The 17,402-nt window shown below is 42.0% G+C and overlaps 1 protein-coding gene across 2 annotated transcripts in view; it reads right to left on the reverse strand.

Moving 5' to 3' along the window:
- The window catches only part of USP46 (ubiquitin specific peptidase 46), a gene marked incomplete at its 3' end in the record, with an annotated part of 57,816 nt that overhangs the window by 6,055 nt on the left and 34,359 nt on the right, over nt 1-17,402 (reverse strand). For both annotated transcript variants that reach the window (XM_082838238.1, XM_082838237.1), the window contains exons 5-6: nt 9,267-9,343; nt 1,613-1,696 (exon numbers count right to left, since the gene is read on the reverse strand). In XM_082838238.1, coding sequence (XP_082694364.1) covers nt 1,613-1,696; nt 9,267-9,343 — 161 coding nt within the window. The remainder of the gene's footprint in view (nt 1-1,612; nt 1,697-9,266; nt 9,344-17,402) is intronic.

Below are 17,402 nucleotides of genomic sequence, written 5' to 3' on the forward strand. Positions count from 1 at the left end.
TACTGCCCACTGCGGGCCATCAGGTAACCAGGCATGCTGGGCCCACTCTCCCTCCCTACCCCTGTGCTTCTGGGCAAGTGGTTTCCCTTCTCTGGCTCTCAGGTTCCTCGCTTGTGAACGCAAGGGTTGGCTTAGGGCTACATTTACCCAAACAGGCTCATGAGAGCCCTGGAGATGTTAACGGATGTGGGGTTTCTGGGGCCAAGTCTGCACAATGCTGCCTTCTATTCTGAAGTTCCTCCTCGCACATTGGCATACTGAGGGATTTGAGAAATGCTGCAGAAAAGGATTTTCTTTTGTGTTTGATGCAGCATTTCGCCAACTTACATAAACATGGAAAGCTTTTTTCACTAGATGACCATTAATATTCCTCGGTAGGAAGTCACAAAGACCAGTTTTACGTGGATAACTCTGCTAGGATAGAGGATTTTCTGGTTGCCTTCCAGGACCCCCTCTATGAAGGTCCTGAATCAGTGTAAATGCTGTTCAACTAGTGCACATTTTCAATGCATATTATTTGTAAAGGACAAATTTTAAGAGAATATCACTCAGAAATCTATGGAGTAAAAACCCTGTTCATAAAAGTAAGCAAAATAACAACATCAGCAGAAACATAAGATTTATAGTGAACCCTGTATTATTCAGGAACATGACATTTTAATGTATAAACCTCCAGGGCTAAACAGAAAACACCTTCATGCCCCACAGGAAGACCTAGATTACATGGGTGGGAGCAGAGGTGAGTTCCTCGACCACTAGCAAGTGCTAACTTGCTGCCACCACAGTGACTAACCTGTCTTAAGTTTTGATGCACCAAGAAAAGACGTGCATGTCTGAGGATGGAGGGCTGGGAGACTGGGCAGAGAAACTATTTCGACCTCAGTTCTAGACCCCTGAGGGTTTTAGGCGGCAGGAATGGGCGTCTGTGAGTTACCCCGAATATACCACAACCATGGGCAGGGTAAACTTAACTCACAGTAAGGCTTCACAGGATAATTAAAATGGCAAGTTTCTTGGCTTCTGGGTGACAGAATACAGGGAAGGACTGGCTATTTCACACTGTCCAAGAGCTGGAACTGGCTGGTGCTGGTAAAAAAGATGGGCAACTCTGGGTCCTGTATCAACTCAGAATATGATAACTTTCTTATCACCTATCCACAAACTGATGATATTGATTTCCTCATGATTCCTTATTAAATGATTTTTTTCTTTCTTTTTTTTTTTTTGCCTGTCTTCTAAATAAGAAGTTCCAATATTTAGGCAACACTAACAATATTATCGGGTGGCCACTATGTGTTATGCACTATGCCCAATCCGTTTTATAATTTGTCTTTAACCCCAAGAGGAGAGTGCTTATACTGGTTCACCACTTGTTTCCCCAGCACAAGTATCTGGCACGTTGAATGAATGAACGAACAATCAGACGAAAGGGCAACTTCCCCAGGTAGGCATTCTTATCCTATTTTACCAGTGAGGAAGGTAACTGACTTCTCCAAAGCTACTTGGCTACAAGCCCATGGAACTGGGATTCAAAAATCAGATCTGTCGGGCTCCACTGTCTGGTTCCTTCTGACAACACAAAGCCACCCCCGGAGCTAAACCCTTTACGTACCTTTTCTGGGCTTCCTGTTTGCTACAACACGTTTCACAATAATACTTCTGTTCACTACACAGTGTTTCTGTGTTGCTGAAGTCTCTGCAGAGAAAAATATTTTCAACTTAAAAGAAGTCCAAAATGCACTCAGTTTACCATGTTTTAAACCCCCTATTACCTGTAGGGTAATTTTTAAGTGAATGTGGGGAAAGAAGTAATGAGAAAAGATCCTTCTTAGAAGCAGGTGCTATGATGCATTAGAGCATGTCCACTGGGCTGGGTTATGATTTCACCACGAGAGATTTTCAAGTATAGCTTTATTTAATGGGACATAGATAGATCTAAATTAGGATTTCCAACTGATTCAGAAAAAAAACTCAGGGTTTAACAGAGAGTACCTCTAAATTGGAAATAAAATTACAATGGAGGGCTTCCCTGGTGGCACAGTGGTTGGGAGTGTGCCTGCTGATGCAGGGGACACGGGTTCGGGCCCCGGTCCGGGAGGATCCCACATGCTGCGGAGCGGCTGGGCCCGTGAGCCATGGCCGCTGGGCCTGGGCGTCCGGAGCCTGTGCTCCGCAACGTGAGAGGCCACAACAGAGGCCTGCGTACTGCAAAAAAAAAATAATAAATACAAAATAAAATTTAAAAAATTACAATGGAAAAATACTAACTCTAGTAAAAGCCAACCATTTCAGTGAAAGTCGAGTCCAAAAATGTCAGTCATACAAAATGCAAGGTGTCCTTATTACGTGGTTAATGAAAAATGGTCTGTCTCAGGTGGTCTGTATTTTCAAAGAGCACAAAAGTAAAGATAATAAAATTTAAAGCATGTTCAGTGGCCCTTATATTGAACTAAGAAAGTCCCAGATGATCAGGAGATGTCTACCAAGCCCTTACTCCCCACCTCCCCACACGCCGGAAGATAACGTCAGCCTGCCTCCTGAGAACAAATGCCACTGGGATGTTCTATCTGTATTCACCTTATCATGAGGTTTTACTGTACTACCTATGGTTTTCATTTTTTAAATGTCATGGCTTTTCATTCTTCTCTGGTCACTGAGATCCTACTTAACATTCCTGTGGTACTGCTTCAAAGGCTGAATAACATTCAGAATATCATAATACCCCAGAGTCCTGAAAAAGTCTATGACATTTCCTTATTCATAGGGAGTGTCCTAGCGCCAGAACGATCAGATTTATTCAATAGAAAATGGTATTTACATGGTGTCAATGACTCAACCACTTAAACAGAGCTTATCGAGAGAACACATAGGTTGTTCATTCATTCAATTCCCCAGTGGCTACTGACAGTACCCTGGGCTAGGGGCTGGGGATCCGCAGAGAATGCCTGCCCTCACGCAGCTCACAGTCTACCAGAGACACGTGCAAGAAGCCGCTTGCAACACTTAGTGTTCACTGCAGGCTAAGCATAAATCATTTCACACGATTGACTCCCCTGCCTAAAATCCTCCAATAGTTTCTCAGTGCAATCAGGAATAAAATCCAAATTTCTTACCATGGCCAACAGACCGCCTGTCCTCAGAGTCCTGACTGCTCTTCTGACCCACCTCCCGCCCCACCCCATCTCCTTCACTCTGCTCCAGCCCCACCGGCTGGCCTTCTGTGTAGCTCCAGAGTGCCACGCTCTCCCTGCCTCGGGGCATTTGCTGCTGCAATTTCCCCTGCACTGACAGCTTCTTTCCAGATGCTTCCATGGCTGGCCCTGCTCACTTCTCAGAGCTCAGCTTAAATGTCACCTCTTTGGAGCGGACTTCCCCAGCCACTCTCTCCAAACCCATCCAGCCCCTACTCTACTGCTGTCTTGTTTTCTTCTGAGCACTTATCACTACCTGAAGCATCCTCCTGTTTGTTGGATCAGCCGCCTCCCCTCTGTGTGAGCAGTGACCCTGTCTGTCTCACTCACTGCTAGAACCCCAGCACTGAGAACAGGCCCAACCCATAACGGCCCTCAATAACGTGTGTTGGCTGAACAAAGGAACAAAGAGAGAACCGTGTGTATAAAGTCCAGGGGAAAGCACAGAGGACAGAGAAATGAACTGGGATTATTCAGGACGTTTCCCCAAGGGGTGATATCTGAGTCAGGTTCGCAAAAAGGGAAAGTGAGCCAGGGGAATAAGAGTCCAGGGTCCCAGACAGAGTGAAGGCTGAGGCCCAAAGGCATGAATGCAAGGTACAGAGCACGCTTCTTAGAAGCTGTGTGGACCCTGTGGCTCTCTAACTGGTCTCTGCAGGGGCGACAGCATCAGACAGTGCTTTTTGGATCACTTCTGGCAGCGCTCTGGGGGAAGGACTGGAGGGGGTCGAAAAGCAAGGAAACAATTTAGAAGGCAATTAATTACACTCAACCCCCAGATTTCAAGCGCTTGGTGCCTAATACAGACTCAAACTTAGCTGAATGCACACTAGCCAGCTCTTCACGGAGTAACTGATGTGAAATCTCTTCTTGGCCCACACACGGTTTATTGGGGCGGAACGGAACAACCAAGGAGAAGGGGGGGATGAGCCCGGGTGACGGTGGAGATTCACATTTTTGGAATGTCTACCACAGACAAATCTCTTTATCCAACTAAAGAATCAGAATAACTAAGGCAAGCACGACAACAAATAAGGAATTAAACACTTTCGACTCTCTCTTATTCCCCGCCCCCTGCCAAAAAAACCAGAAGTTTTTGTAGACCCACTACGTAGAAATATAGCAGAAGTGGGTACCTAATGTGAAGACCTGATTCACAAATAACCACCATCCTGCCCAGCCCTAGCTGGCTGGAAGCTCAATGACACAGGAGAGACAGGGTGATGCTTCTGGAGCATCTGTGAGTTGAGAATTGGAAAATGCGGCTAAGTTAGGAAAACAGAGTGGCCCTGGCAAGAAACTGAGGCAGGGCAGATCTGTCAGGTGATGCTGTACAGTTGTGGGAACAAAAGCAGGCAACAAAGGTTGAGGAAACTTTTCAATGAGAAAATCAAAGAGAAGAGGAGAGAGTAGAGAGGTCTTTTTGACACGAGATAAATTACAACAAAGCCCAGAGGAGAGGTTACTGGGAAAGCACAATACTCTTTGTAGCTCTTTAGAAAGAATCAAAGTGGAAATGAAACACTTTTTAAAAATACACTTTGGGAACAAATCTAATATGAAACACATACCTTTAAACGGAAACTATGAAACCTAATGGAAATGTATACAAGAAAACTTGAAAAAAATGGAGAAAAACTATGTTCCTGGGTAAGATGGCTCTAGGTTGTAAAGATAGCTACCATGTCCATGTTTAATGTCTATGTTTGATACATTTTTAATTAAAATCTTAACTTTTCACTCCACACAATAGCTAAAAAATTGAATTTAAAAGAATTCTCAAGCTAGGCTTCCCAATAATTTTCATGTCATGACCCGCATAAAATAATGGTGCTACGTAGAAATGAGCTGGGGTACCCGATGCGGCTGCTTCTCTGGCAGCTCCAGGCTCTGCCCAGCCTCCCAGAAGCTGAGGGGGGATCTACACGCACCTGTAACCCATCTTCTGGGGCACACCAGCTGGGAAGCTTTGTTCTAGAATCTGCAGCAGTGGTTCACCCAGCTGCTCATCAGAATCACCTGGGGAGCTTTAAAAACAATCTCAATCGCCCCTCCCCCTCCCCCAAGCCTAATTACAACAGAATCTCTCCAGGTAGAACCAGGCACTATTGTTCTTAAAGCTCCCTAGGTGGTTCCAGTATGCTGCGTGGGCTGAGAGCCACTGTCCCCAATCTTTGCAAGTACTAACAAGCACTCATGCACCGGAAAATCTTGTCAAGACACAGGCTCTGAGTCACGCACTCATTCTTGGAGGAGACCTGAGACGCTGCCGTACTAATGAGATCCCAGGTGATGTCAATGGCACTAGTCCACAGACCCCTGTTTGAGTAGCACAGATCTAGAGCAGGGGTTCTCAAACTCTGCTGGTATCAAAACCACTCAGAAAAATTAATTAAAAATAGATGCCCAGGCTCACAAAAGTCGAATATGGCCTGGGCCTCAATTTTTACCAACTTCCCCAGGTGATTCTGATAGGCACCAGAGTTTGAGAACTACTGACTAGAGTATTAAAGAAGGTCAAAAAAAGAAATCCAAAAGAAAGACATGTCAGATATTAGCAAGCACCATATACAAATAATAACCAAAACCAAGACATAAGTGAGGGAAACAGAGAAACTAATAGATGAGCATACGGCAATGGATGTGTGATGGGAATGCGTGTAAACTTAGCACACAGAGGAAGTTTCCAAAATGAATAGAAAAGACATTTCTTTAAAAATAGAGTAATTTAAAAAATAGAGCTTTGGGAGAACTAAAAGGCTGACCTCCCTGGCCCTGGGGGAATGGGAATTTTTAATGACAGGAAGAGCAGAGTGGTTTCAGAACATGGAGCCCTTTGAGGAGAACGGTACGTTTCTGTGCAGGAACCACAGGGAGGGACTAAGTCCCTGAAGCAAAAGACAAAAAATACCAAAAAGGACATGGGGGGGATAATTAAGATAAAATTCACGTATTTTAAGTTTTTGCCTGAGGCCATCCCTGAACTTTTTAAAAGAAAAAAAAAAAACCTTCTCAGTATCCTCCTATGATACAGATGGCTCACTCTGCCTAAGACACGGTGCTGAGATGTGAAATATTAGAATCATAGCTCAGCTACAATATGGCTTTAGTGCTTCCTCTAGACCTGTATCCTGAATTAACCACCATTTATATCATCATTTCTCTGGGACAAAAGTTCACTGAAAACACACTGTAATTGATCATCTAAAGCCCTTCAGGAAGGAGGTGGCAGAGATCTTACATTTAAATCCTACAATGTTAGCTTGATTTTTAACTTTTCTCAAAATCAAAACAAATGATAAAGTATCACATCAGAAGAGATAGGCAGGCATGATGTTAAAGAAGAAAACTCCTAATTCTAGCTTGAGAAAGAAACCCTCAAGAATGCACAGCAAATTAAACTATGAGAGGGGCCAAAAAAGATCACGATCATTCCTCCTCTGTTGTCTCAAATAGAAAAGGCTAATGCATCAGCTGGCATCATTTATTCCCTGGAACTTTCTCCTGCACTTGGTTCTTTTGGGAAAGGCTGGAAAGCTGCCACCCCCATCACAGAACTCTCAGCGGTGAATGGCGACACCTGGCAGGGCCTCTCTTTACGTTGGGGAGGTGAGACCTTAGGTATATATGAGGGCAGGTCTAGGTAAGTCAGTCAAGGTCTATTTTAAGGATGAGGTAAGATGGGGTGGGGCAGGCCCTTCAGGAATATCAGCCTGGACAGTCTGATGAGAATCTGATGTTGTTCAGAAGGTACTCTGAGGCTATTCCGTACCCACCCATCCTGCTTCAACGCCTCCACATGCCTCTAGCCTGCCTTCATCAGGTATGCATCGCCAATATATACACTTCTCCAAGGAAAAGAAAAGGGCGGGGGGAAACATAATTCTGGGTTACGTTTGTTTATAACAAGGTTCCCCAAAGTTTGGAATTATAACTAACTAGAGTTAGCCCTTTACCTGGTTGGTCTCAAAGCTATAGTCACTGCCATCTGCCCTTCTGAACAGCCCAGAATTTCTTAGAGGGGAGGGGAACAGTCAGCCTCCCAAACTAACTCCCCTTCTCAAAGCAGCAGAAATGGGCAAGTAATACCTTTCCTCCCTCCCCCTCACCTACGACCGGCGCTGGCACAACCTTACCTTTTTCGACTCCCTGTGAACACAAAACCCGGAGGAAATCAAAACCGGCTGCTTTTCACAGGAATATTAGGAGCCCGTGCCATAACCTTAACCATTCAGAAGAAAGAAAGGCCATCCAGGCCCACAAAACGCTTTGCAAACAAAGAGGTAACAAATGTACCCTAGACACCTGGACCCAAGGCATCTGGAGACAAGGGATGAAACGTCAGACCAACAGGAGGTGCTGCAGTAACTCTAAGGGGTGAGGGTAGGCTCAGAATCCTGGGAACTGGAGAGTAATCAGCCCCCAGCTCACACGATACATGACCCTCAGATGGACCAGGACGCTCTTCCAGGTTGGAGTTGGTGCCTTTGCCCTGAAAAACGACTTTCTAACAGCCAAATGGCCACAGCAAGTCTCTTTAATCTAGTCTAAAGAGTTCTAAGTAACCTGAACTCCTTATAGAACAATTCTGTTACACAATTCCCACTGATAAAGATCAACAGTGGCTTGAAAGAGAAAGACAAATACCATGTGGTATCACTTATATGTGGAATCTAAAATGTGACACAAATGAACTGATCTATGAAACAGACTCACAGACATAGAGAACAGACTTGTGGTTGCCAAGAGGGAGGGGAGGAGGGGAGGGATGGACTGGGGGTTTGGGATTAGCAGATGCAAACTATTATAGAGAGACTGGATAAACAACGAGGTCTTACTGTATAGCACAGGGAACTATATTCAATATCCTGTGATAAACCATAATGGAAAAGAATGTGTATATATATATATATATATATATATATATGTATAACTGAATCACCTTGCTGTACAGCGGAAATTAACACAACACTGTAAATCAACTATACTTGAATAAATTTTAAAAAATAAACAAAAAAATAAAAATCAATAGTGCCTTGTAGTGACACAATAAAACATCTCTGAGCTGAGGTATCATAAGCAATGGGAAGGCCCACCTGACCACCTGGTCTACACTGGCACCCCCAATACCAGGCACTCTCTAGACGTGTTTAATGTCCTTCAAAGCACTGATCCCTGTCCGTGGATTCCCACTGGACTGTAAGCGCCATGAGATGCATACCTGCTGCTCACCCTTGACCTCCAGTGTCCAGAACAGAGCTGGGCTAATTATAAGCGCTCATGACCACTTGTCGAAAGGAGGAGAAGACAGTGAGGACAGGAGAGGGGAATTGTGCCCCTACATCAACTTTGAGCACATTTTCAACACATGAGTCAATGCACAATAGCTACACTAATGTGTTGCTCTTATACTCTGGGCTCCTTGCCTTTCCTCAACCCTAATTAAGAGGAAGTTTTTTTCCATAAGTGAGCTCCATACAATGCTGAAAGATGGAGGAAAAGGTAATGCCCTCATTGGTTCTCAGCTCAAAAGTGCATAATTTTTCTTTTTGGCCGCGCTGCACAGCTTGCGGGATTCTTAGTTCCCCGACGAGGCATTGAACCCTGGCCGCAGCAGTGAAAGCTCCAAATCCTAACCACCGGACCGCCAGGGAATTCCCACAATGTTTTAAATAACAGAATAGATGAGCTTAGAAAAAGAAAGTAATGGTAGGCATCTGTAGCACTTTTTAACTTAATTGTGTGACTCTGTGATTGTGTGCGTCTCTGTGTGTGAGAGGGAGAGAGGCCGATGACAGCCCAAAGCACACATCTGTATTAAAGATCAAAACCTTATTTTTAAACGTAATGACTAATGACTTCCACTTGATCCTCTCTCTCCTCAGCAGGACTCTTCTCCAGACCACATACACTTATTTTTAAATCTCTCTTAGGAAAGAAGAAATAGAAAATAATAGGATTATATTCGTTTAACGGAAAGGAAGATTATGTCCTGAAGAAACACAAGAGTTTTCCCCCCATGTACTTACTAGCCTGATCAAAAGCTCAGACCACTGTCAGAATTCATGAGGTTACCTTAGACAGTGGGTAATAGATGTATTCTGCTCCACATCAACAGAAAGGTCAAGAAAATCTTCATCTTTGCTACTAACCTGGAGCAAAAAAAGAAAAAAAGCATTAGGCACAAAATACATAATAGACAAGTAGATAAAACTTTGAACACCTACAGGTAACCAAAAACCGTAACTGCAGTCAGTCAGGGATGGCTTTGTATACTCTCTAGCTACCAGGTACCTTGAAAACAATCCAGAACAAGAGAAAATCCTAAATTCTCCATTTAACCTCATCTGTGTCCAGCTTTGACTCAGGCTTTTCATAATTAAAACTCAACCAGATTTCTCTTCCTGTCCATTCATTGCCCCCACTGTTTCAAAGCAGGAAATATCACACAGGTATCCATATAGCTCAGCCTGGCAGAATGATAACAATGGAAATGGAAAAAGGACAAGAGCCTTAAAAAGCCTACTGCTCAGGGCTTCCCTGGTGGCGCAGTGGTTGAGAGTCCGCCTGCCGATGCAGGGGACACGGGTTCGTGCCCCGGTCCGGGAGGATCCCACATGCCGCGGAGCGGCTGGGCCCGTGAGCCATGGCTGCTGAGCCTGCGCGTCCGGAGCCTGTGCTCCGCAACGGGAGAGGCCGCAACAGTGAGAGGCCCGCGTACCGCAAAAAAAACAAAAGCAAAACCTAATGCTCAGATGATCACCCTCCATTCAGCTGTCTGCACTTCTTGCCAGTCCCCAGAAATCACTCCCTTCCTTCATTCAAACTGTGTGGGGGGCCCGGGCGCTGAATGTGCTATGGGCTGGAGGGTCTCTCTCTCTCTCTCTCTCTCTCTCTCTCTCTCTCTCTCTCACACACACACACACACACACACACACACACACACAGAGCTGTCCTCTGGCCCAGGAAGTGTTGTCCTTTGTAGAACACGCCCATGCTGTCTGTGGTACCAGCCAGACCTGGAGCTGGCCGGGAGCCTGGGCTCACACGGGCCCAGCAGACTGGACTGCTCTCAGCCACACCCATCCCCAGCCCTGGCTGTTTCTTGGCCGGCACAGCTGACACCACACCGATTCTGGGTCTGTACTTATCAAAGCTCACCGAGTGGTGCCTGCCTTCCAGCAGCTCACCAGCTTGCCTGGCATTTCACTGTCTTGGAGTGGGAGGGACAAACTAGCCCAGCAGGAACTTTGAGATGCCCAGTCAATTGGCAGCAAAACAAAAATCATACTCCTGTAAGTGAGACAACTATCCTATGACCCAACACTCCAATAGTCAGAGATGTGGACACAATCCTTTATACTTTCATTTGTGTACCCAAGAATGGGTATTGGCAGACTGCCCAACTCCATATCCTGTCTCTGCCACTTATAAAGCGGATGACACTAGGCAAGGTACTTAGCCTCTCTGTACCTCAGCTTCCTCATCTGTAAAGTGGGAGCAGTAAGAGTATCTATTTCATAAGGTTGTTGTAAGGATGAAATAAGATAATACATGTAAAGTGCTTTAAGGAGTAAGTAAGCATTCAACAGATCAAGGATGGAAAAAACATTTAAAATGGCCTAAAATGGTCAAAACGTTGGGAACGGGTTACTACACTGTGAGTATCATATTAAATGAAACATTAAATGAGACTGCTCTCCTGCACTTCCACCGTCACCATGAGAAGGGTAACCCAGGCTAGCCCACTGCTTCCCAGAAAAAGACGAGAGACCCACAGAGCAGAGCTGTTCTCACTATAAGGTGCCCCAGCCAGGCCCAGACAGGAGCACCATTGCCACCGGCCTCGGACACATCGTGAGCCAGCTGAAATGCAGACGTACGGGCTCAGCCCAGGCCGGCTGGATCAGGCGACCCCCCGCCGACCCGTGGTTGCATGAACTACAGTAAAAGAATCAGAGTGGATCTAAGTCTCAGAGTTTTAGGGAAGTTTGTAACAAAGCAACAAATATAACCAACACAACTACAACTAGCATGACAGGCATTCCTCCTTGTACTGAACTTGGCACATAGTGTGTTTCTTTCAATCTGGAGTTTTGTGGCAACCCTGTGTCGAGCAAGTCTACAGGCAGCAACATTTGCTCACTTCGTGTTTCTGTGTCACATTTTGGTAATTTTCACAATATTTAAAACCTTCTTCATTATTATTATGCTTTACGGTGCTCTGTAATCAGTGATCTTTGGTGTTACTACTATGACTCACTGAAGGTTTCAATGATGGTTATCATTTTTTAGCATTAAGTATTTTTCAATTAACGTATGTACATTTTTTAGACATAACACTATTGCACACTTAATAGACTACAATATAGTGTAAAAATAACTTTTATATGTATTGGGAAACCAAAACATGTGTGTGACTCGCTTCACTGTGATGATACTCACTTTATTGCAGTGATCTGGAACCAAACCCACAATATCTCCAAGGTATGTCTGTAGGTATATTTTATTTTTATTCATTTATTGTCTATTTCTCCCTTACTAAAGTGAAAGTTCAAAAGTTCTGTAATGACTAAGATCCTGCCCTTCCAACACTCCTCCAGAAAAGTATAAACTCAAATAACTATAAACTAACAGCAACTACCTGAAGGCAATGGAGGCAGATGGGGAGTCCACACGTGGAGGAAAAGAGCTACAAATAATGAGTTCATGGTTTCACAGCCTTTAGTGGGATCCATGGGGGAAAATGCAGTCTTTCTGGTCTAGGAGCCAGAAAATCCAACCTGGGAAACCATGTCCACTGAGAAGAAGGGAAGGAATCTGAGAACGTATCCCCAACTCTGTCTACCCACATCTCTGGCTGACCCCTGAGCCACACACATGCACAGAGTACACTCACAGCAACCGGGCTGGTTACAAAAGGGATGACCTAAGAGTCAAACGGCTGCCTAGGAAACAGTTTGTAGTGAGTCCAACCAAGATAGCTACCTGCTAAAACTAACTGAAGAAAAACAGCAGAACCCAGAGTCTCTCAAACTGAACATTCTCAATGTCCCAGACATGACCCAAACTTACAATATGTGAAGAACCAGGAAAATGGAAGATATTCTTAAAATAAAAGGAGGCAACTGAGACCAATCCTGGGATGACCCAGATGTTGGAAGTAACAAACAATGATTTTAAATAAGCTTTTATAAATATCTTCAATAAAGTGAAATATATTCACAGTGAACCAAAAAATAAGACATCTCGGCAGAGAAATAGAAACAAACAAAAAAAAGACTCAAATGGAAATTCCAGAACTAAAACATTAATACACTGGATGGACTTAACAGAGAACTGGAGATGACAGAGGAGACACCAGGGGACTTGAAGACAGAACGATGGAAATTATCCAAGGAGAAGAATAAAGGAAAAAAAAGAAAGATTGAAATAAAAATTAACAGATACTCAATAAACCTGTTAGATATCATACACATAATTGGAGTCCCAGGCAGGGAGGAGAGAGAATAGGGCAGAAAAACGATTTGAAAAATAATGGCTGAATATTCCCTAAATTTGGTGAAAGACATACATTTATAAATTGAAGATACTCAACAAACACCAAGCAGGATAAATACAAAGAAGGCCAGCCAAGGTCAAACTGTTGAAAGCCAAAGGTAAAAAAGCAAATCTTAAAAACATCTAGAGAAAAATGACACATTACAGCGAGTTCCCTGGTGCCCTAGTGTTTGGAATTCCAGGCTTTCACTGCCGTGGCCTGGGTTCAATCCCTGGGCGGGGAACTGAGATCCCACAAGCTGCGTGGCATGGCTAATAAATAAATAAATAAACTTTTTTTTTTTTTAAATGACACATTACAAGAGAATGATTCTGTTGGAAGCTGGCCTCTCATCAAAAATTACAGAGGCCAGAAGACACTGAACATCTTTAGTATGCTAAAAGAAAAAGCTATCAAAACAGAATTCCTGCATCCCATAAATATATCCTTCAAGAATGAAGATAAAAGTGAACAGAATTCATTATTAACAGACTTGCACTACAAGAAAGGTTACAGGAAATTCTTTAAACCAAAGGGAAAAGCTAGCAGATGGAAATCCAGATCCTCAAGAAAAAGTGAAGAGCATCAAAAATGGGAATTATGACACTGTCCTGTGGGGGTTATAACATACGTAAACGTAATACATGTAGCAACTACAGCGTAAAGGACAAGGTAGGTCGGGGTGGAAGGAATATGCACCTACACAGTTATAAGTTAACTATGTCTTATGCGAAATGGAACATTATTAACTGGATGGGGACCGTGAAGAGTGAAGAATATACTGTACTCTCCAGAGCAACCACTAAAAAACAACGTACGAAGATATACTAGGAGGAAAATTAAAATGGAATTGTTCAATGTAATACACACACACACACACAAATAATCCGAAAAGGGAAAAACGTTTAAAAAGCAGAGAAGGAGGAAGAGAGAAACAAAAAGCTCCGGGGGAATAAACAGAAAACAAATAATAAAATGGGAGCCTCAACCCAACCATATCAATAATTATAATAAACACTAATGTAATAAACTTTTCAAGTAAAAGTCAGAAATTGAGTTGAATTTTTTTAAAAAGCAAGGCCAGCTACATACTGCCCACAAGAGCTATACTGTAAATATAAAGAAACAGATAAGCTGAAAAAAAATGGATGGAAAAAAATATACTATGTAAAGAGTTAATATACATATATAGTGGGCTATTTAATATAAGAAAATAGATTTTAGACAAAATTATGAGAAATAAAAATGGTATTTCCTAATACTTGGGTCAATTTACTAGAAAAACAATCAAAAATATGGAAGTCCCTCATAACAGAGCCTCAAAAATATATGAAGCTGGAGCAGTATTCACCAACAAAATGGAATGAACCACATGCTACAACACACATGAATCTCAAAAATGTTATGTAAGTGAAAGAAACCAGACACAAAAGACCAGACCTTGTGTGATTCCATATATATGAAATGTCCAAAAAAGGCAAATATCTAAAGACAGAAAGTAGCTTAGCGGCGGCCTAAGGCTTGCAACAGAGATTAACTGCCCAATACAAAGGATCTTATTGGTGTGATGGAAATGTTTTAAAACTGGATTATGGGCACAAAAGCAGAAATACAAATCAATGGAACAGGCTAGAAAGGCCAGAGATAAACCCACGCATATATGGTCACCTTATCTTTGATAAAGGAGGCAAGACTATACAATGGAGAAAAGACAGCCTCTTCAATAAGTGGTGCTGGGAAAACTCGACAGCTACATGGAAAAGAATGAAATTAGAACACTTCCTAACACCATACACAAAAATAAACTCAAAATGGATTAAAGACCTAAATGTAAGGCCAGACACTATAAAACTCTTAGAGGAAAAGATAGGAAGAACACTCTTTGACATAAATCACAGCAAGATCCTTTCTGACCCACCTCCTAGAGAAATGGAAATAAAAACAAAAATAAACAAATGGGACCTAATGAAACTTCAAAGCTTTTGCACAGCAAAGGAAACCATAAACAAGACGAAAAGACAACCCTCAGAATGGGAGAAAATATTTGCAAACAAAGAAACTGACAAAGGATTAATCTCCAAGATATACAAGCAGCTCATGCAGCTCAATATCAAAAAAAACCAAACAACTCAATTGAAAAATGGGCAGAAGACCTAAACAGACATTTCTCCAGTGAAGATATACGGATTGCCAACAAACACATGAAAGGATGCTCAACATCACTAATCATTAGAGAAATGCAAATCAGAGCTACAATGAGGTATCACCTCACACCAGTCAGAATGGCCATCATCAAAAAATCTACAAATAATAAATGCTGGAGAGGGTGTGAAGGAAAGGGTACCCTCTTGCACTGTTAGTGGGAATGTAAATTGATACAACCACTATGGAGAACAGTATGGAGGTTCCTTAAAAAACTAAAAATAGAACTACCATATGACCCAGCAATCCCACTACTGGGCATATACCCTGAGAAAACCATAATTCAAAAGGAGTCATGTACCAAAAGGTTCATTGCAGCTCTATTTACAATAGCCAGGACATGGAAGCAACCTAAGTGTCCATCGACGGATGAATGGATAAAGAAGATGTGGCACATTTATACAATGGAATATTACTCAGCCATAAAATGAAACGAAATTGAGTTATTTATAGTGAGGTGGATGGACCTAGAGTCTGTCATACAGACTGAAGGAAGAGTGAAGGAAGTCAGAAAGAGAAACAAATACCGTATGCTAACACATATATATGGAATCTAAAAATAAAAAGTGGTTCTGATGAACCTAGGGGAGGACAGGAATAAAGACACAGACATAGAGAATGTACTTGAGGACACAGGGAGGGGGAAGGGTAAGCTGGGATGAAGTGAGAGAGTAGCATTAACGTATATACATTACCAAATGTAAAATAGATAGCTAGTGGGAAGCAGACGCATAGCACAGGGAGATCAGCTTGGTTCTTTGTTACCATCTAGAAGGGTGGGGCAGGGTGGGTGGGAGGGAGGTGCAAGAGGGAGGGGATATGGGGATATATGTACACGTATAGCCGATTCACTTTGTTATACAGCAGAAACTAACACAACATTGTAAAGCAATTATACTCCAATAAAGATGTTAAAAAAAAAAAAGCAGTAAATGGCTGTAAGAATCCCATCCCCCAAAAAACCTGGATTTTGGTCATAGTTACACAACTTAGCAAATCACCCCCCGCAAAAAAATCACTGAATGGATGAATTTCATGGTAATTAAATTGCACCTCAACAAAGTTGTTTTTAAAAAGTAAAAAAAAAATCATGAAGCAAACACTGACAGAATTAGAGGGAGAAATAAGACAAATCCCACAATTATAGTTAGAAATTTTAACACTACTTTCTCAGCAAATAATATAAAACTATGGGGGAAAAATCAAGAAAAACACAGACAATCGGAATAACTCTACCAACCATCATGACCTACTGATAACTATAGAGTACTATACCCAACAACTACAAAATATAAATTATTTTCAACTCGGTGGTTCTTAACAAGGGAAACTGCCTTTCAGGGGATATTTGGCAATGTCTAGAGACATTTTTGTTGTCACATTTTGGGGGATGTTACTGGAATCTAGTAGGTAGAAGCCAGAGATGTTGCTAAACATGCACAGGGCAGCACCCCACAAAAAAGAATGATCTGATCCGAAAGGTTAATAGTTCTAAGGTTGAGAGACCCTGTTTTCAAGTACATTTACCAAAACAGACCGTGTGTTAGGATACAGAACATGTCATGATAAATTGTAAAAGACTGAAATCATACAGAATATATTCCCTAACCAAAACAGAATGAAATTGGAAAATATTAAGATACCTAGGAAAACACTAAATATTTGAAAATTAAACAACACACTTCTAAGTAATACATGGGTCAAAGAAAAAAAGTCACAAGAGAAATTAGAAAATAATTTGAACTAATGACAAAGAAAATATCAAAATTTGAGAGATGCAGCTAAAACAGTGCTAAAAGGAAAATGTATAGCTTTAAATGTGTATATTAGTAAATAAAAGAGCAGGGACTATCTTTTCTGTTTGTTTTAACTGCTATATCTCTAGTACATAAAACAATTTCCAGTATTTAATAGGTACACAATAAATATTTACTAAATAAATGAATATATAACTGAACAAAAGACTAAACAAATGAAAAGATATCTAAACGCCAATAATGGCATCTGGGTGGAAGAATTATGAATGATTTTCTTTTTATACATTCCTGTGCCTGTTTTTTAAAAAATAATTCCCAGGTATTATATTTTTTAATTAGTAAACCTTTTTTTAAACCTAAATGGCCTTTCTCTGAGAGATAATAAAACGATTATAGCCAACTGAAGTCATACATAATTTAGATAGTTCTACTAAAGGTCCTGTACTTGAAGGGGGATGAAAACAAAGAAACACTGTCTCCCTTTAGATGCAAATCTTTCCCTGTACTTGTTTCAGGGAGAGGGAAGAAAGGTACAGATCTAATTAAAGAACTGGAGAAAGTTACTGTAACTTTCTCAATTCCCAGTGCAAACTGCTTCCAGAATTAAGAGAAAGCACTCACTGCTCAGGTGGATGGCCCTACCGGTGACATCAAAACACGGCACTAAACCCTTCCATTTGGACTTTTCTCTCTCCCCCTGTCTCAGACTGA

The sequence above is a fragment of the Leucopleurus acutus genome (genome assembly GCF_964270905.1).
Source record: "Leucopleurus acutus genome assembly, chromosome: 4".
NCBI lineage: Eukaryota > Metazoa > Chordata > Mammalia > Artiodactyla > Delphinidae > Leucopleurus > Leucopleurus acutus.